This window comes from Polypterus senegalus, chromosome 18, assembly GCF_016835505.1.
Source record: "Polypterus senegalus isolate Bchr_013 chromosome 18, ASM1683550v1, whole genome shotgun sequence".
Taxonomy (NCBI): domain Eukaryota; kingdom Metazoa; phylum Chordata; class Cladistia; order Polypteriformes; family Polypteridae; genus Polypterus; species Polypterus senegalus.
The window spans coordinates 37,134,259-37,156,066 of NC_053171.1; the positions used below are offsets into that span (position 1 = coordinate 37,134,259).

Consider the following 21,808-nt stretch of genomic DNA (forward strand, 5'->3'; position numbering starts at 1 on the left):
GATGCTAAGCAGTGGTTTGGGTGGGTCCTGGGAAGTTCTGGCACTATTCCCTGAGTTGCTTCTTTGCTTTATTCCTTCCTAAGGAAAATGATACTCATTAGGAGTTTTTAAATAATAATAAAAATAATCTTTTAATAATCCTGTGAAGATGGATGCTGCTTAATAAACAGTGTATGCAAAATGAAGCTTTGCTATAAGAAAGTTTACAGGTAGAAATCTAACACTCTGTCTTGACCTGGTCTATATATTTTTTTCCCTATAACTGCTATTTCATATTCTGACATTTATGGTAAACATTAATATTAATAATTTCCCACCTACACCATTCTGTTGTCTGTTTATATTTACTGTGGATTCAGAAAGTATGTGGGGGGCAGGGGGGTTAATGTCTTAGGGGCAAGGACAGAAAACCTGATTAGAATTGAGGGAAGGATGAATGCAGCCAAACACAGAGAGGACCTTGAAGAAAACCTACTCCAGAGTGCATGTGATCGCAGACTGGCAGCACTGGAGTGGCTTCAGGATAAGATTTTGACTGTGCTTGAGTGTCCCATCCAAAACTCTGACTTTAACTCCACAGAACACAAGTGAAGACACCTGAAGATGGCAATTTACAGATAATTTCCCATCCAATCTAAAGGGGTCTGAGAGGATCTGCCAAGAAGAATGGGATAAACTGCCCTGACCAAGGAGTACAAAGCATATAGAGACTTGCCCAAGAAAACTCAACGATGTAATTGCTTCTAAAGGGTCTACTATAAAATACCGATTTTAAGTGTGTGAATACTTCTATGAACGAGAGATTTTATTTTTTTCATTTTTAATAAATTTGCTAACCTTTCAGGAGACATGTTTTCACTTTTTCATTATAGTCATTAAAGTGTAGACTGATGGGCAAATATATTCTTTTAAAATTAAATTTACAACGCAATAAAGTGTGCAGAAAGTGAAGGGGTCTGAATACTTTCTGACTCCAACTGTGTGTAAGGTTCATTTTAATAGTAAGCTCAAGTTCTTGTGCTTATGATACTGTGTTACACTGTTATGTTTAAAGTCTCATATTCTTCACTTAGCTACCAATCTATTCATCATCTCAAAACATATTATACACATGTGGCAAAGCACAAGTAAATAAACAATAAATAAACCTCTCAACATGACCACATCAAACCCTGGAAGTTATTCTTTGCTTCTAAGAAACTACAGAATTTGAAGCTGTTTGGTACTGTCTTGCCAAAATAACTTCACTGAAGTTTAAAATCTGAGGCACTTGTCTTTGCCTGGCCATCTCCCATGACCATATATTTAGTGTTGCAAAATTCAAAATCCTCACCTAAATCCCATATATAAAGCCTTTTATGATACTTCTCTTTAGACTTTTTTGGCAGATTTTTTTTTTTTTTTTTTTTTTTTTGCGCAAGAGTCCTGCGACATCTGATGATCTAAATGCCATCTTTTTTATTTTGTTTTATTTTATTTTCACAGTTACTGCTTGAATTTATCCTTTAAAATGATCTTACAGACTACTGCATACAAAAAATTTAATAGTTACTATTGCTTTATGCTTGTACTGTGACACAAATCAGAATAGAGTAGAATTGTTTAAAGGATTAGAGCTGTCAGTGTTACCTAGTAATTACTATTGTAGGTCAAGATACCAGGAATATTTTTAAAATGTTTATTTTGTGTTGAATAAACATTGAATGTTATAGAGTTGCATTTAGATATTTAGAAATGTCTTTCCACAGCTGTTCCAATTTTCCAAATCGCAAACACATGCAGTGTTGATTGGCAAAATTGAATTGTCCAGTGAATGTGCCCTGTGGTCAACTGTCAGTCAATCCAGGGTTTTTCCCTGTCTTTTGTCTGATACTGAGATATGTTCCTTGTTCCTTCTGATGTTGAATTGGATAGTTGTGTACAGAAAATTGATGGACAGAGTCAAAATATTAAAAAAAGCACCATTTCTTCATCATTACTTTTTACCTACATATGTTAGGGGAGATGTAATGGGCTATTACTAGGAAGACCTAAAAAACCAACACTGTATGTTATAGAGGCACAATAATTGTTAAAATCATTCCATTTCATTTTTATGAAGTAATTGTCTGAATTATTTCTAATTTCTATTTTTCATTTTTTTTTTTCTTTTTCTTTCTATTACAGGTTTTGGAGGCATTTGTTAGTCGGCTGATTAGACTAAATGTCCTTTCACGAAGAGACTTTCAATCTCTTACTAAGTACCAGCTTGTTCTAGCTCGAGATCAGATGAGGCGAAACCCCCACCCTCACATTACAGTAAGATTTTTATTAGTGGGAGGCCAACATTCATAAAAAGTTCTGCTTTTGTCTAATTGTTATTTTTGGCTTTAATATTATGGAACCTTATGGGTCTGAAACCTGTTCCCCAGTGTTGTCTGTGAAGTTTCCACATTCATGTTCTTGTTCACCTTTAACCGGTGATTTGCATATTAGGTTCAAATTGACATCAGTTTAGGTCAGTGCTTGAGTGGGCCATGTGACGAACTGGTGCACGCAGTGCTGCGAGGATTGTGTCAACTGTGTTTAGGAATGTAATTCTGTGTTATGCAATATGCAAAAAAAACTCATTCATGAGGACAACCAGCTATCTCTGCTAACACAGTTCTTCATTCTGTAGTCATGCAGTAATTTACTTCTAAAGAGTAGTTTATCTGTGCTATTGTGGATTTTTGATGAAACCACTAAGTACATTTACTTCACTTATTTTTGAAAAGCTGTTGTAATAGATGATGGCCTTCCCTACCTCTGTGAAATCAACAGTCATGGAGAGACATGGATATTGAAAACATTTTGCTTATAAGTAAACATAATAAGGTCAGCGATCATGAGAAGTAAAAGTGAAACACGGACCAAAAATAAATCCCCAAAGCCACCTTCAAGGTCCTCAGATTCTGGCCAACCCTTTTCACAGCTTTGTAATCCAATTTCTTTTAATCCTGAGCTCACCAAGCTCTCTGGGTGTATTTTAAATCACATCTAGGTGTCCCTCATAATCAGTCCAGAATTTAGGAGGTCCGGTCCACAGCATTTTCTGTAATCTCCTGTAGTGAAAAGTCAAGCAAAATGACACCTTTTATTGGCTAAGTAAAAAGATTACAATATGCAAGCTTTTGAGGCAACTCGGGCCCCTTCTTCAGGCGAGATCTAATCTTCTGCTAATACTCAGTCAGTGGCTCTCAAGCTCAGTCACTGTTGTTGCAGGTTTGCATGTCAACCAAGTTCTGCGTTTAATTGGACTTCTACCTTAATTAAGCAAACTGTTATTTGCTAGCAATTATATTGAAGTAAATCTATACATTTGTAAACATGGTTTGCTTAATTTTGTGGGACTGTAGCAAACATTTATACACTGTGTGCACAATTATTAGAAAAGTTAGTTTTCTGAACTTGTCATTGTTTCCATGTTCATTCTTCATCTCTGAACCATATCGACCTGAATCATTTGGATGTAATCATTTTCACAGGTTATGTAATTATTTAATGAGAGAGAGTGTGTGTGGCTTAAAGCTATTAACGCTTTATATTAAGGTGTGCATAATTTTTAGGCAACTTTGTTACCTTAGGTAAAATGGATCAAAAAAGAGATTTAACTGACTCTGAAAAATAAAAAAGAAACAATGTGGTGTAACTGCAGGGCAATTAAACATTTTGTTGAAAGTAGTCAGCAGGTTTGCAAAAAATGCTATGAGAAAAAAGGTGCACATTAACTGCAAAAGACTTCAGAAGAGTTAAACATGGAGCTACCAGAAGGTTGTTCGCCTCCAGTGCCTCTATATTCCAGAACTGTAACTTACCTGGAGGATCCAGAAGTACAAGGTATCAAGTGTTCATAGGTAAGACACAACCACCATTGAATAAGATTCACAAGTTAAGACATGAAGATTGCGACAAGAAATACCTGAAAACAGATTGTGTCAAAGGGTTTATGGATAGATGAGATGACAGTGACTCTTGATGGAACAGACAGATGAACCCGTGGCTAGACCACTAATGAACACAGGGTATCTATTGAATCCGACAGTAGCAAAGTGGGCAAGGCTATGGTGCTATTGTGGGCTGCTGTCATTAAGGATAATCTAGTGGACCTTTTCGGGTTGAAGATGGACTGAAACTTCACTCCCACACCTACTGCCAGTTTTGTGAAGATAATTGTTGCTGTGGTACAAGAGGAAATCAGTAATACTCAAGAAGGCCACAGTCTTCAAGCAGGACAATGCTCCATCACATGCATCCAAGCACTCTGCTGCTCCAGCAAATGCCTCAAGGATGACTGATTCCTCACCTTACTCAAGTCTTTGTTAACTTGTGGGTCCTTCTTAAATGTAAGATTTACAATGAAGGAAGACAACACACCTCCTTGAAGAACATTTGGGAGGCAGTGGTTGCTGCTTCTGCAAACGTTCCATGTGAACAGATCAAAAAACTTACAGACTCCATGGATGGGAGACTCATGGCAGTTATTGAAAAGAAGGGTGGCTATGTATCAAAAATGATATTTGTTAATTGTTACATGTCATTTATGTTACTTATTTGTTACAGTTACTGTAGAACTTGGGAGTAAACAAGGAACTGAGCAAAAACAAATTAATAATTGCAAAACAATTGTGCACAGTAATGGTTGCCTAATAATCACTTACATTTTTCCCTGTGAATGACAAAATTCACTTTTCCATTGTTAAACATTCAGGTTTGATGTAAAATAACTTTTGGATCGACCAAGATCATTATATTTGTTCAATAATGAAATGAATCCTAAGGAATACTATTGGCCTAATAATTGTGCACACAGTGTGGATATTATAATGGGATAATTTAGTGATTTTTATTGTGGTTCTTTAATATGTTAATCGTCATGAGCTTTTCTAGCAGAGACTTATACCCAACACATTTCCTAGTATTCTAGTTACTTACTATGGAGTTTCTAGCGAGTGTAGCACTAAAGTAGGTACATTCTTGCAGTATTCTATGAATTAATTGGAAAATAAATGAGAGCTAAACATTTAAACATAGGAGAAATAAACAGATTTGTGTTAAATGTTTTCTGAATGCAGATTTAGTTAAGAAAAAAGACCAGCTAATTAAATGGAGATCAGTTAGAGGAAAAAGTAATTATTGATTGAGAAACTGGATGGGGAGAAAAAGCTGCAGCTGAGTACCACTGCTGTCCTAATGCATCACTAAAGTGCTCTGACTCTTGTTCACATTGCCTTTTTCTCTTTCTTTTGAGGTCCTTTGTTTATGTGCAAATTATTTTAACATCAAAATAAAGCATTTGTCTTAAAATCCTTGTATCAGAAAAATCAATTTGTCAGGATCGATTAATATGTTTACTATTGTTTTGTAGGGTTTACAACAGGGCATTGTGGAAGGTGATTTTGCCCTCTGCATTAGTCTTTATCATGGCTACGAGCTCCTGCTTCAGATGGGATTACGGTCCTTGTTCCTTTTTATGCAAGGCATTATGGATGGCACAAAGGGTCAGCAAAATATTCACTTTCTTTATAGTTTATTGAATACTCTTTGCAGCTACTGCTATGCTTACTAAAATCAACTACCTTATTATATGTATTTCTTTGGTAATTGTACAGTGGGAGCATTTTAATAAAAATTCAGATTCTGAGCTAGCTGAAATTGTTATGAATGTAATCTACTATGCTTTTTGAATGTAGGATTTAATATTACTGTAGTAATCGACTTCACTGCTACAGTTAGACTTGACTCAAAATTGGGTAAAACATGGCTATTCATACTGAGCTACCTGATTTTTCTTTTTCTCTACTTTTATGTACAGTATATACTTTAGTTATTTAAACCTTATCAGAACAAACTATGTACTATTCTATTATAAAGTTTTCTGAAACTTGTTTGTTTTTATTATTTTTCTTTATAACACTTGACAAGCTTTATTATCTGTTGCTTAGATTTTTAGTGATTTGATTTTTGAATTGTTTTAAAAAATTTTTCTTTTCAATTTGAAATCAAATATACAGATAATTCTCCTTGATTTTATATTCTATTAAGAGTGCATGTAATTAAAACAAATGTCAGTGGTCTCTATATTATCTTGCTGAACAGATCTCGTTCATTTAACTAGAGAAGAGAATGAAGCTACTGTATGTTTTATTTTTTGTACTTCAAGTCAAAATGAAGACAAAGTAGTTGTTTACTTTGCAGATTACAGGTGCACATTAAAAATGGTGTACTAATGTGTCTTGCATTTCAAAATGTGAATAATACAAAAACTGTGTTTCAAAATCCTGAAATAATTTATAAGAAAAATGCTGAAACTCAATTTGCAAACATGTTTCTTTCTAAAGTAAGGAATGCACAATTTCTATACGCTCAAGATGTATATGAAGTTGAAGCTGTTTTCCCTGCATTTAAACTCTGAGTTTTGCCCACTAGATAAATTTAGTTCAATTTCTGTCTATATTAAAGTTTTTTCTCTCCTTCTCCCAACTTTTTATTTAGTCCAGTACTTCCCATTTGGGATTTCTGGAAATTCCAGATGGAACTCTACTTAAATAGTAAATGTGAGCCTTTCTGTATACTTACATTTTGTGTTTATAACTAAGATTTTTTTTTTTCAATTTATAGTTTTCAGCAATGTATTCATTTGCTTGGTTTCTGATATGTAAACACTATTTAGTCCAAAGAATGTTTCGCCTTGTCTAAGGCTTTTGAGGGTTATATTGCTTGGTTCCATGTCTTTGTATTTCAAAATTAATACTTTGATTAAAAAAGTAAATGTTAATTCTTTCAAATAAGTTGGCACCTTTTTTGGTACCTTCTGTTTTTTACGACTTAAAAATCTCTACTGCTGTTAGTGTTTATCTCTCCAAAAGGATGCCTTGCCTCTTATAAATGGGCTTTTGTGGTGTAAATAGTAGAGTTAAGATTGTGGTACTCTTGACTGTGGCCACATGTGTGGTTTTCATGAGGGGTTGTGGGAAGTCTGATTGTTGCCAACTGAACTGGAAAGTTGTAAATCTGTGTGCTAAGTGCAACAAAATCGCTGAAACTAATGCTTTGAATCATTATCAAAGTGCCATTGTTTTTAACATATGGCCAAAAACAGAAATTTGTGAAGAATGTTTTTTGCATTATGTAAGTGATTTTATTGACAATCTGTACCTTGTTAACCATGTAGGGATGACAAGAGCCAGGAATGAACTGAGTCGCAATTGTGACTTTATGGAATTGTATGAGACGATGAAAGATATGTTTATGAGTACTCATGGAGTTTCAGCTGCAGGTAGGTAACAAAAGACTCAATTTAAAATATCCTTCAAATTACTAGATACATTTTGAACTAAAAATGGAAATTTGTGGTAAAAATGGAGAATTGTGATAAATGAAATAATAGCATGTAGAAAGGCTTAGCTAGCAGATACAAAAGTGACTTCATGTTTAGAAAGGCATACTGTAGATTTTGAGATTTTCAAATTACAAGAAAAGCAAAAAGAACAACAGTACTTGAAGCGTTAGATGTCCTAGGTACATTTTAAATTATTAGAATAATATGGATATGCCATCCATCCATCATCCAACCCGCTATATCCTAACTATTGGGTCACAGGGGTCTGCTGGAGCCAATCGCAGCTAACACAGGGCACATGGCAGGAAACAGACCCCGGGCAGGGCACCAGCCCACTGCAGAATATAGATAAGCATATTTTAGTAATTTTTGTTTGTTTGTTTTGTTCATTTTTGTTTAATTTTCAGGAGTTGAAAAACCATTCATTTACAGCCATCCTAAACTGAAAACTTTAGAAGATGTGGTTGTTGAACATTTTAAGTCTTGGGCAAGATTAAGAGGTAAGCTGACAAAGCTGGAGTACTGAGTGAGAGGAGTGGTTTCATAGATGTTGTGTAGGAAAGGAGTGCTTTTTTAAGTCTTGACGAAGATGCTATTAACTTTTTGATGAAGTTTATTTAATAAAAGGTTTAAAATCTGGAGTAGTTTAATTCTGAAGATCCCTAAAGAGAGTGCTTATTGAAGGTATAGGCTCAAATACCTCATTTTAAAGCAACATGCTTGGAAGGAACAGTGACTTCACCAAAAGTATGAGATTCCTTACAAGTGCATGCATACAGGGCTTCAGACTTGTGCACTCATGTACTCTGCTTATGTCTTGGATAGCATTTGAATTAGAATGCATTTCTAGAGTAAAGTGCCAATCCTTTGAAGTATTTCTCTGTTCTGCTTGTTTATCTAAGCTGAAATGAAAAGTGGTTTCTCTCTCAATGCCTTTGTACTGGAAAAGTGGGTTTCATAAAATACCTAGGCGAAAACATACTTTCTTCTTTTAAGCATGCTACCACAAAAATGTCATAAATGTTTTTCTTGTACACACAGACCAGGAAACTTCAGGAGGAAATGAATCTGCTGTAGACACTCGTGTCATGATATTTTCTTCTTTTCGGGAAAGTGTGCAGGAAATTGCAGAGATGTTGAGCTGTCATAAGCCTTTGCTCCGAGTCATGACATTTATGGGACAGTCTTCTTCTGGCAAAAGTGTCAAGGGCTTCACCCAAAAGGAGCAGCTGGAGGTAAAGCACCATGTAAATTAAAAAATTGCAAGTAGTCTACATTTTTGCATGCTAGACTCGATTGCTGTTTTTCATTGTGATCTATTTTCCAGTCCATTGCTAATGCTGTAAGTCCTGTCTAAAAACTAATTGTCTTAATCTGGTGGTGTTTATATCTGGGGTACATATTTGTATGGATTTCTGACATTTTACATCCCAATATTATAACAAGCTTTTCAGTTGATATTTTCTTCTTCTCAATTAAAAAGAATGGTTTAAATACATCTTCATTTGCAATCAATGCATTCTTGTATTTAAAGTGCATCACTTGACTACTATCATTAACCTAAAGAATATCCATACAAGGTACTTTTATTGGTATCTCTTTAGAGTAATTGTCCTTAACTATACTGTACTTACCATGTAATTACCTGTATATTACAGAGTAACTAGGTGTTATATACTGTTGCACTGTATTAGACAGTAAGTACAAGGTAATAATTAATTACTGAATTGTAATTGTTATTCCACAGTTTTTCTAAGTACGTGGATATATAAATTGTGGAATAATAATTACAATTCAGTAATTAATTATACAGTTACACTGTATTACACAGTAAGTACAAGGTAATAACAACTAGCTACTCTGTAATTTCACAGGAAATTACATGGTAAGTATATTGTATTTGAGACACCTAATCTAAAGTAATACCCTTTTATTTATTAAAAAAGGTGTTTTTTTTATTTAGACAAACTGCAGACAGTAGCCTATACATAACAAGTAACAAATACATCTAAGTCTTAAAGTTGAATCTGCTTATAAAATTAATTATAAGAAAAACTGCAGTCATTAAAAAAACAATGGCACATCAATGTCGATGGTGAGGCCAATAATAAAAAAGCCGAGATATTAGCAGAGCAAAGTGTTAAGGTGATGTGATTTAAGTTTTCTCTTGTATTGCTTGTATTTAAGAATTTAGCAACTGGCTTTTTGGTGTTGTGCAAGCAGATAGCCTCTGTTAAGTTTTGAAACTGAGTTGGGATTCAAAATAAAATCTATCTTTTAATGTCACAAATTTTTATTATTCTTGCTATTTTTGTTATTTTTCACTTCCTAAAACTGACTAAGGGCAGAAATTGTCGAGGCATCCCTCAGAAGAACATTATCCAATGAAACACCATAGATGTTCAAAGCTTTGGCCCATCCAGGTAGCATCAGTGACACCTGTGGGTTGTTTAGTGTCATAGTGTTTGTTACATTTATATTTGTTTACCTCTTCTAATTTTTTAAATTAACATTTTAAAAGCTATGGCTTGATTACATTTTATCAAAAATACAAATGCTGAAAATTCTAATTTTACATGAATAAGGCATGTTTAACCATGGTGAGCTGGTTACTGTCTACCAACGCAGTTATATTTTATAAGTTATATATTTTATTGGTTGAATTGTGCATTTTTATTGTGTTTACTCTCTGTTCTGAACCCAAATTGTCATTTGATTGAGAATAATTGTGTTGTCATATATTAAAAAAAAAACACCTGACAAATTAAAGTGTTGGTTGTGTACTTGGAGTTAGTAGCTCAACACGACTAGCACTGTCATGGTGATGAGGGGTGAATAGTGTCTGAAATTTCAAACCAAAGTTAATCATTGCACAATCACAACTGAAATGAGTAAGACTCATTCTCCACCCCTTCAATGTGTAGTTGATAGAAAGCCATAGCTCCATTTATTTTATCAACATGAGTTAAGGGAGAATTCAGCAACAGGTGCAGGGCAGGAAGAGGTCCTGGATGAAATGTTAGGTCATCACAGGGTGCATTTATGCTCGGCTCAGTCAAAGTACGGTTCATCTTTGCACTATAGTAGAAAACCTTCATGTTTGAAGGAGTGAGCGACAGTGTGATGCACAAATTCTTACCAAGATATCATTATAACATTTAATTTAGAAATGAGGAAATGTAAACTGGGGACAGTTTTAAACTTTAGCAAAGTTTGCTTTATAATTTCAGTAATATCATATGATAGCTAACAGAGGCATGTGATGGGGAAGCTAGCATAGCAAAACAGCAGCTGTTTTAAAGCCAACAGAGAGTGGAGTTCAGTTTGAGAAGTGGGATGAGAAGAATGTAGAAGATTGTTTAAGTTTGCCTTTTGTTAGATAATGACCATTTTGGACAATATTTCGTAATTATGGGATATTTTTTCCTCTGAGACTATTCTTTTCCGATTTTGTGTCATTAATTTTTGTGTTCTTTTTAACCTGTGTGTTAGATAATTGTTTAATGTATGTGTGCCTATACATAAGACAGGAAGTGATATACTGTATAATGTGTGCATGTATGTACAGTTGGGTCCATAAATATTTGGACAGAGACAACTTTTTTTCTAATTTTGGTTCTGTACATTACCACAATGATTTTTAAATGAAACAACTCAGATGCAGTTGAAGTACAGACTTTCAGCTTTAATTCAGTGGGTTGAGCAAAAAGATTGAATAAAAATGTGAGTGAACTAAAGTATTTTTTAACACAATCCCTTTATTTCAGGGGCAGTAAAGTTAGATGATAACTTTTTTTTGTTTTTTTTTTTGCGCACAGTAACAGCGTTTAAGCCATTCATGTAACTAATCATAATCTTACTCTAACCAGGTAGTCAAACGATTTAGAGAAGGAGGCTTTAACACCTTAGTTTCTACTTGCGTTGGAGAAGAAGGTCTGGATATTGGAGAGGTAGACTTGATTGTCTGCTTTGATGCTCAGAAGAGTCCAATTAGGTTGGTACAGCGCATGGGAAGAACCGGCCGCAAGCGCAAAGGCAGAATTGTGATCATTCTTTCTGAAGGCAGAGAAGAGCGGGTAAGTAAAAAGTGAAAGTGGGGAAAAACAACTGTGGAATTCTAATTGTATGTTTAGTAATTGTTTTTAGCTTGTACCATGTGGCTGGAATTCAGTTATTACAGAGCTATACACTGTTTTATAATGTAGTTGCAATATGTTTGTTTATATTTATTGTTTAGCACAAACTAACCAATAATTGCAGTAATTACATTAATTACAATACGGTAATTACAGTTTCAAGCATTAATTAGCATTGTGTTAAAGTCCTTGAAGTATGAGTCAAAGACACAACTATTGTATAAATTACTTAAATATGTTATGTTTGCTTTTACAACATGTTTGTATGTATATGTGTGTGTTTAATTTGAATTTATCATTTTCTCTTCTTTCCTAAAGACGTATAATCAAAGCCAGAGCACTAGAAAAAGTATTTATAAAACAATTTTAGGAAGCAACAAAGCTTTCCATATGTACCCAAACAGCCCAAGGATGGTTCCAGATGGGGTCAGTCCCGTTTGTCACAAAATGTATATAACAGTTGGGCAGTACCAGCATAGTGAAAAAGCACGACGGTCTTCCAAGGCCCGAAAATCAGGAACTGATTTGTTGGACTCTTTCATGTTCCCACGAATGCCAGGTACCACTAATGTTTTGTCTCTTTTTCTTTTTCAGTGTTCAGTATATTTAGTTAAATACTTTTGTTTATAGCTTTGTAGTACAGTTGTTATAAGGTTAATGTTTTTGAAATATAGTCAGTTGTATTATTTGATAACTAGCAACTTCGCGCGTGCTACGCTGCGCATTGGATGACCACAGTTGAAGGACTCCCTGTTTAAACGTGGCTGCCAGTCGTGAACTGGGTCCTTCATCGCACCACATTTGATTTTTGCATGGGAAACAAAATTTCAAAACAAAACCCATGATTCACGAAATGTGGGACGCAGACTAATGAGAATCGTATACGTTGTGTAAGAGGTTGTAAGGAAGAGAAGGATGATAATGTTGAGAACGTCCTGTGCTTGTTGAGGGGGCATGTAGTGGTAGTTCATTCTGAAGAGCAAAGCAATGTAGGTCATTTGAGTGGTCTTCATTAACTTCGTCAGTGACATGCAGTACTGTGTCATCGCGTCCAACACCTTCATTGCACGTAGTGATGTCTGTGGAGTCACAAAATCCCGTGGCATTAGAGTGGACAAAGTCGAGTACTTCTTGGTAAACAACGTTCTGTGTGAATGCTGAGTGTCCGTTTTTTGCGAGCGACTGTCACGCTTTTGCCTCTTTGCTTCGTGATCACGCTGTAATGTGTCCTCTCTCGCAGAAGCAGGTTTAGTTGCGTTTCGTTTCGGCATTGTTCTGTAAGGTCTCCTCCGTACAAGTGCACATGTGTAGCTAAAGACGGAAAGGCATAGTGGGCATAGTGAAACACATGAATTGGTGACCTGGGGAACCATCCGACTCAGACTCGGGGCTCGAAATACTCAAGTGCACATGTTATTAAGGGTAGGTTATGGTTTCTGTTTCTTTCGTGATTTTTTTATTTCATTTTATTGATTATTTAATAGGCAGAGGGGAGAAGACGTTAATGTGACGCTCTGTCCTTTTCTTTACTTTTGTTTTGAAAAGATTTTCGGGAACAGGAAAAATAAAAGCAAAGGGGAAAGAACGGAGGGGGGTAAGCAGGAATTCTGAAAGGGGACGTACTGGGGCTTTTCTACGGGGCGGCTATACAGCCAAAAGGAATGCGTACCCGGACACGGACACCGTGCTGGGCTTTTATTATATAGGTAATAATTATTGTTCTGCTCACAAATGAGAGATAAAGATTTCAACTTTATATTAGTTTATTGTATAATGCATTTCCCATGTACTTACTGTACTTTTTTCTTACATTATCATATTAAACTTTTTAAAAATAGCAAAGAGTTGTATTTTCTTTTGTTTTAAACTAATGTACTGTGGACCATTCACTTTTCTTGAAGATTTATAATATTAAAAAAGTGTCACTTATTTTCTCCAGAGAGAAGCATTTCCTTTATATAAAATTCTTTACTTTCTGCTGCAATTTTCTCTTTTTGTGTTTTAAAAAACCTTAAAAAATTTGAATTCACACAGCTGTCTTGAACATAGCAAGGCAGATTCTAATATGTTAGTGTTTTTTTATTCTTTTCTTAAACACAGTTAAATTTCCAAATTAACCAATAGACTTTGGAATGATCAAAATTGTCTTTGCAGATGTCACAATGTTTTTTAAACTTTTTCTTAATTGGAAGCAAATCCAGTTTCAGTAAATTAATAGTGCACTCAGGATTCCCCAGAATTATTAACCAGTGTGCTGTCCTTATTTACTCCCTTTATTGATTGTATTTTAACTCCCTTCTTTTAACAAAGTATCAAAAGCCATTAAGGCTCAGGCTGGATCCTGTAGCATCCCTATATGACATCCAGTCGTTTCTCACTGATAAAGACACACTTGGAGACACGTTTGAAAACCATAAAGCTGCTTTTTTAACTAGCACTCTGATATATTGTAAAATGTTCTGTTTTAGCTGAAAAGGGCATCTAATAGGTTTCTTCCAATTATAAATTACTAGTCTTGCAACCTTGGTTTGTCAGGTGTAATTTCAGTCTTCTCAGGCTTACAATTACAAAAGTGGCTTTTGTTCACTGTCTTTAAGCAACACTGCCTGTTTATAATTGACTGTCTTAATTGCTAGAGTTCTGCTCTGGGTCACTCTCTAGCCTTCTCATAACATCTCTTTTAGAGAACATTATCATTATTTTTGTTGCTCTTATCCACCATTAACTAAATAACTCCCATGTCCTATTTAATGCAGAAGAAGAGTCTTCAAATGGATTGTTAACAGCTAAAGAATATGAAGCATGGAAAAGTATGTTTTGTCTTGAAGAGGAACTACTGCCAAAACTAAAACAGAAAGAAAGCCCTGTGAGTGTCATGTTTTATTCTTTAGTGTCTCTTGTAAGACGTGCCAAATTATTTAAAAAAAAAAAAATCAATATTTCTTCTTTACTTCTGTGTCAGTACATTGAGCTATTTAAAAAGTATTTGCACCTTCATAATTTCCTCTATTTTTGCTTATTCATAGTGCTTAAAAGGTAATATGGGTAAACAAAATACACAATTTTTAAATGATCATTTAATTTATTGAAGGAAAAATGTTCACCAACACCTATATCACCCATGTGAAAAAGCAATTACCCCATCAGTCACTCAATCTACCAATTAACCAACATGAAATAATAGTGGATTAAGTTAGACTAGACACACCAAAGCTTGATTGATATCACCCCTGTTGAATCTAAACTTCACTAAAATACAACCTTTCCAGTAATGTGAAGTTGTCCCAAAGGTCTCAACATGCAATAAGTACCCCATGCATCAATCAGAAGAATTTCCAGGTGACCTGAGAAAGAAAGCTATTGGAATATATCAGTTGGGAAAAGGTTAGAAAACAATTTCTAAAACACTGGTACTCCAGCAAACCAACATAAGCCATCATCTCCAAATGCAGAAAACTTGGAACAGTGGTAAATCTGCCCAGGAGTGGCGGGCCTAGCAAAATTACCCCAAGAGTACATGGAAGTAACAGTAATCCTGGACAAACATCTAAGGAACTGCAGGCCTGCCTATGCTCAACTAAAGACAGAGTTAATTAATCCACAATTAGAAAGACTTTAGTTGTTAATAATGTCCATTCGAAAGTTGCAAGGCAAAAACCTTCAGTAAACAAGAGGAGCAAAAGCTTGTCTAAAGTTTGCCAAAAATACCTTAATTATCCCCAAAACCTTAGGGATAATCTGTGGACTGATCATTCAAAAGTGGAACTAAATAAAGAAGACCTGGGCCCTGTTACTTTTGCCATAAAGCTAACACAGCTTTCCACAATAAGATCATAATTCCCATAGTCAATCATGGTGATGGTAGTGAAATGGTGTGGAAATGCATTGCTGCTTCAAGACATGAGTGACTTGCCATAATTGATGGAAGTGTGAATTCAGTTATGTAGCAAGACAACAATCCAAAGTACAATAGCAAGTTCATCCCTGAATTGCTGGAAAAAAACAAACAAATCAAAATTAAGGTTTGTGGAGTGGCCTAATCTAATCAAAGTTCTGATTTGACCTCCATTAACACTCCATTAAACATGCCTACATTTTGTCATCTACTAGAAGAATATAAAAAACGTTTCTGTTTTAACAATGTGTTTACACAGATTACTGTAGAAACAGAACAGACATGAAATGCGTGTGTTCCAAACAACAATCTATTATTTCCACTCTAAAACTCCACTTCACTCCCAGAAAATCAATCAAGGCATGAGCTGGGAGAAGTTTGTGCACATTCTAAGTCAGTGGGGGGATGGAATAGCCGGCCGCTTTGTAGCCTGATTTTTATTGGCACATTTAGATGACAAAAGACGTGAACGATTTTAAGAAGCAATTTAAGGTGGGACGAATTTACGAGTTTTTTCGTAGGCTCTGGTAATTCTAGTGTTAAGATGTTGTGGAGGAACCTTAAATTCACAGGTCATTGTTGAAAACCCACCAATTTGATTAAATGAAAACAGTGGGACAAAATTTCTACACTGTAATGTTGTTGTTATTAACGGTGGCCCAACATAGTATTGAGTTTAGGGGAAATTACTTTTTCACAGGCGTGAATTAAATGACTATTTAATTCAATAAATTAAATAGTCATTAAAAACCTCTATATTGTGCTTCTTAAAGTTGTCTTTTGTTATTATACTGAAGTTGTTTGGAGTTTAGAACCACTTGAGTATTGTAAATATGCAAAATTAGGATGGGGTAAATATTTTTCGCAGCACTGTATAAGTGTTTGGTGCACTGTAGCTCCCACCTTTGCTTATATTTATCTACCATTAATATGAAAATATTCTAAACATTCTATAAACTGTATACATATACCAACTACAACTGGCATAACCACTATTATCTGATTTGCCTAGTTTAGTCAACTGCAATCTAAAATCCTTTATTTGGCTTATCACAAGTTTTATAAAGTATATATTTCACTTTCTAAGTTTTTGTCCATTTTATGGCCACCAGACACCACTTCAGTTCTTATCTCAGTTTTTTCTGAATTTGTTTGGTTGCATCTAACTTCCATATCCCATCTGACTCCTCACTTAGTTTGCATACAATTTTCTTTCATTGCTTGTCATGCTTCATTAAAAGTAAGGATTGATGACAGCTTACAGTATGCCTGCCCTACAACTTTCACTGCTATTTTCAATTTATATACTGAAATAGAAGTGTAACTAAACAGTTGAATAAAGGTTTATCTAGCATTACTCTTAACTGAATTAGCAGACCCTAGAGTTGGAAAAATCCCAACAATTGGATATCTGAAATTAACATTTGGAAAGATATTTGAAAAAGATAGATAAATAATACAAGATATTTTACACAGTACACAAAAATATTAAACATGATTACACAGGATGGAGACTAATATTGGTACAACCCATCTTCTTTCCCTTCACAACCTGTTGACTTTTTCTTCTCTTGCATCCTAATATATTTAACCTCCATACCAGATTTTTTTTATTTTTATATTCTTCAAATGTGCTTTGCATTTTGCATCAGTTCCTTCCATAAATCACCTTTCTGTTCTCCACTTCTGTCACTATCACAGATAGACACAGGTGCTGAGCAGATGTCTAAATCCCCCCCTCCACTTTTAAATCCTCCTGTCACCATTTATGGTTCATGTTTCCTTATACATCAACATCACTACAAGACTCACCTCCACAACTAGCTTGTTCAATACAACTTTCATTATCTCTTGCCGCCCTTATTCTTACATTCTTCATGATCTACACATGTGAACTGATTCCTGCATGTGCTGCTCAAGAGTGAAAATATGAAATCATGCTGCACTAATTTTGTTTCTGATCTCTGATTCCTTTTTGCTGCATTCCCTCAGCCACTATATTTATCTTCTGCAAAATTCTAACCATCAATAAGAACCAAATTCAAGTACTTTTCCCTATACTTTGCACATTGGAATTTACAGTCGGGTCCATAAGAATTTGAACAGTGACACAAATTTCATAATTTTCGCTGTGTACACTATCACAATGGATTTGAAGTAAAGCAATCATTATATGATTGAAGTGTAGAGGTTCAGCTTTAATTTGAGGGGTTTTACCAAAAAGACCGTATGAGCCGTTCAGAAATGACAGACACTTTTATACATGGTTCCCTTATTTTCAGAAGCTGAAAAGTATGTGTACAAACTAATAATCATAAATATAATGATAATGGTCATTTTCAATATTTGATTGATGATCCTTTATAGCCAATGACTGCCTGAAATCTGGAACTCATGGCCATCTCTAAACGCTGGGTTTCCACACTAGTGATACTTTGCCAGGCCTGATGGAACCTTCCCTTCCATTGCAATCAACTTGTACATTGACATTCAACTCCAAGACTTGCATCACTTAAGTTGACCCTGCTTATTTACTTCTCTGCTGCTGCTTCTTTTTCTTCATTATGATCTCCTGTTTGAGAGCCTACAGCTAGGTTCTTCTTATTTCATACAAACATCTACTTAAACCCAATTGTTCTCCTACTTCAGTTGTTTTTTCATGCGTTTTATTCAGGCACTCTTATTTCAATTGTTATTAAACGTGAATGTTTTCTCCTCATTTGTAAAGCAGTTCACTACTTCTTCATATTTTCCGTTTCTTACCATCTCCTTCATTATTTTGGACACATTTCTCTTTGCTTGTTCATTATATGTGTGAATTAGAAATGGCTGTTTGGCTTCTTGCACCCTTGCAACTGCTTTTTTATCATTTTGCTTTGCTGCCTCTTTGATCAGCTAATTTTATTGTCTTTAATGCACCTTCTTTTCCAATCAGTTGTCTTTTTGTTAAGTCATTATTCCAGTACACATTTTCTTGTATTTTAAGGAGTCTTCTTTTAAGCCAGGTTCTTTTCAACCATAAGTTAATTGCCATGCACTTAAATCACAAACTGTGCTTCTAAAACCTCTTGTTACTTCCAGTAGTCCAGCATCCATTATCCAACCCGCTATATCCTAACTACAGGGTCACGGGTTTCTGCTGGAGCCAATCCCAGCCAACACAGGGCACAAATCAGGAAATAAACCCCAGAAAGGGTGCCAGTCCACCGCAGGGCGCACGCGCACACACACACAATAGCACACACTAGGTACAATTTAGGATCGCCAATGCACCTAACTTACATGTCTTTGGACTCTGGGAGGAAACCGGAGTACCTGGAGGAAACCCACACAGACACGGGGAGAACATGCAAACTTCACGCAGGGAAGACCTGGGAAGCGAACCTGGGTCTCCTAACTGCGAGGCGCCACTGTGCCGCCCATACTCGAACATTTTACTTGTATTATGTAATGTAATGCTTACATTATTACATTTAGGATTCTTTGAAAACTGTCTTTGAAATGCATGATCTATCATTTCTGTTTTAACATGGTTTTAATTTTATTGCAAGGAAATGTTTCATACTTTAATACTGCAATGATAATGCTAAAAGTCATTTATGGCGCTAAAGACATAATGTAAGTTATGCAATTCATATTTTCTCTGCTTCCATGTCTACTCCTGTTATGTATCTAGTGCTCTGAAAATACATCTAAAGTACGGGAGCTCTCTCTCTCGGAGTGGAGATACTGGCAAAGCCAACTTTTTCCTGTTGAGAAGGTTGACCATTCAAAGCGGTGCAAGAATTTTGTTGACATCATGAGACTAATTGATAGTATGCGAGAGGAAGAAGAGCAGCAAATTGTAAGTTATACTTACTTGGAATTTTCAAGCTTCTTAATTGAAATAATACTTAAGCGCACAACAGTTTTATCACAGTTACAACAAAAAATAATCAAGTAATAACCTTTCTAGCAATCTGTACATTGCAGTTTTACTTTAATTCAACATTTTCCAAGGTTGACTTACTTTATTTTGTCAAAAGCCATATGCAGACAATTTTCGCATAATGCTGAATCTATAAAACGTTTTCCATAATATTACACTTATAGGGAAAGACCTTAAAAGTGGGGAAACAGGAATGTTCATCAAGGATACTAATCATTATTGATTCACAGCACATCACTTTTTCCACATTTTGTTATCTTACAGCCTTATTCCAAAATGGATTAAATTCATTTTTTTTCTCAGAATTCTACACACAACACCCCATAATGACAATGTGAACGAAGTTTACTTGAGGTTTTTGCAAATTCATTAAAAATAAAAAAACTGAGAAATCACATGTACATAAGTATTCACAGTCTTTGCTCATTACTTTGTCGATGCACCTTTGGCAGCAATTACAGCCTCAAGTCTTTTTGAATATGATGCCACAAGCTTGGCACACCTATTCTTGGCCAGTTTCGCCCATTCCTCTTTGCAGCACCTCTCAAGCTCCATCAGGTTGGATGGGAAGCGTCGGTGAGCCATCCATTTTAAGATCTCTCCAGAGATGTTCAATCGGATTCAAGTTTGGGCTCTGGCTGGGCCACTCAAGGACATTCACAGAGTTGTCCTGAAGCCACTCCTTTGATATCTTGGCTGTGTGTTTGGGGTCGTTGTCCTGCTGAAAGATGAACCGTCGCCCCAGTCTGAGGTCAAGAGCGCTCTGGAGCAGGTTTTCATCCAGGATGTCTCTGTACATTACTGCAGTCATCTTTCCCTTTATCCTGACTAGTCTTCCAGTTCCTGCCGCTGAAAAACATCCCCACAGCATACAATACAATACAATACAGTTTATTTTTGTATAGCCCAAAATCACACAGGAAGTGCCGCAATGGGCTTTAACAGGCCCTGCCTTTTGACAGCCCCCCAGCCTTGACTCTCTGAGAAGACAAGGAAAAACTCCCAATAAAAACCTTGTAGGGAAAAATGGAAGAAACCTCGGGAAAGGCAGTTCAAAGAGACCCCTTTCCAGGTAGGTTGGGCGTGCAGTAGGTGTCAAAAGTAGGGGGTCAATACAATACAATATACACAACAGAACAATTCCTTAAGACAGCATAATAAAAATTTTAGAATTACGGTTTAACAGTAGATGATATGACATAATTAGGTTTGGATATTTTTAGAGTCCTGGAGACCTCATCCATCTAGCTGCATCTCCATTTGGCCATGCCACGGCTGAAACATTGCTCCGATGAAAGGACCCCTCTTTCCCATGATTCCTGTGATCCTCCATCAGGGATGACTTTACCATAGGCAGGCAAACAACTTGGCAGGTGGGCGTGGCACCAATGCCACATTTGGGTACCGAGAAAAGAAACAGAATAGGTGAGGGTTAGTATTCAAATATAATTATCATGTTACTTATGTTATAGTGCTAATGACTAACAACAGAGATGCAGTATGTACAGTTAATCAGCAGCTCTAGTCAGGATATGCTAAACTGAAGTAGTGAGTCTTCAGCCGGGATTTAAAGGCTGAGACCGAGGGGGCATCTCTTATGGAAGCAGGAAGACCATTCCACAGTTTAGGGGCCCTGTAACTAAAAGCTCGACCTCCCACTGTTATTTTATTAATCCTTGGAATCCTAAGCAGACCGGCATCTTGAGATCTTAATGTGCGCTCAGGTTTGTAAGTCATGATAAGTTCAGACAAGTAAGCGGACCTTGGCCATTTAATGCTTTATATGTTAAAAGGAGGATTTTGAAATCTGCCCTAAATTTAACTGGGAGCCAGTGTAAAGATTTAAGAACTGGGGTTATGTGTTCATATTTTCTTGTTCTTGTAATAATTCTTGTAGCCGCATTTTGGATTAACTGGAGGCTGTATAGAGAACAGTTTGAACAGCCAGTGAACACCGCATTGCAGTAGTCAATCCTACTAGAGATAAATGCATGAATTAATTTCTCACAATCCTGTTTATTTAGAAAGCGCCTTAATTTCCTAATATTTTTAAGATGGAAAAAACAGGTTTTGGACGACTTTGTAATATGCTTTAAATGACATGCTAGAGTCAAAGATAACTCCTAGATTGCGGGCTGATTCAGTAAAATTAATTGGGATTCCAACTGAGTTAAATGATGACAAAATATTGCTGTGATCAGCTTCATTCCCTCAAGCAATTAACATCTCTGTTTTATCTGTATTTAAAGACAAGTAGTTCTCATTCATCCATTCCTTTAATTCACTAACACAACTAATTAAAGACAACATCGGAGAAACTTCATTTGATTTAAATGAAAGGTATAACTGGGTGTCATCTGCATACGAGTGAAAATTAACATTATGTTTCCTAATGAGAGATCCCAGTGGAAGCATGTAAAGTGAAAACAGTAAAGGTCCCAGTACTGAGCCCTGCGGGACACCATATTCAACTTCTGTGTATAATGATG

General features: G+C 35.7%; 1 protein-coding gene across 2 annotated transcripts in view; it reads left to right on the forward strand.

Annotated features, from left to right (window-relative positions):
• fancm (FA complementation group M) overlaps positions 1 to 21,808 on the forward strand; it is a 101,851-nt gene that overhangs the window by 47,254 nt on the left and 32,789 nt on the right. For both annotated transcript variants that reach the window (XM_039741372.1, XM_039741373.1), the window contains exons 5-13: positions 2,167 to 2,298; positions 5,387 to 5,519; positions 7,193 to 7,297; positions 7,768 to 7,860; positions 8,402 to 8,595; positions 11,230 to 11,436; positions 11,815 to 12,055; positions 14,253 to 14,362; positions 19,068 to 19,235. In XM_039741372.1, coding sequence (XP_039597306.1) covers positions 2,167 to 2,298; positions 5,387 to 5,519; positions 7,193 to 7,297; positions 7,768 to 7,860; positions 8,402 to 8,595; positions 11,230 to 11,436; positions 11,815 to 12,055; positions 14,253 to 14,362; positions 19,068 to 19,235 — 1,383 coding nt within the window. The remainder of the gene's footprint in view (positions 1 to 2,166; positions 2,299 to 5,386; positions 5,520 to 7,192; positions 7,298 to 7,767; positions 7,861 to 8,401; positions 8,596 to 11,229; positions 11,437 to 11,814; positions 12,056 to 14,252; positions 14,363 to 19,067; positions 19,236 to 21,808) is intronic.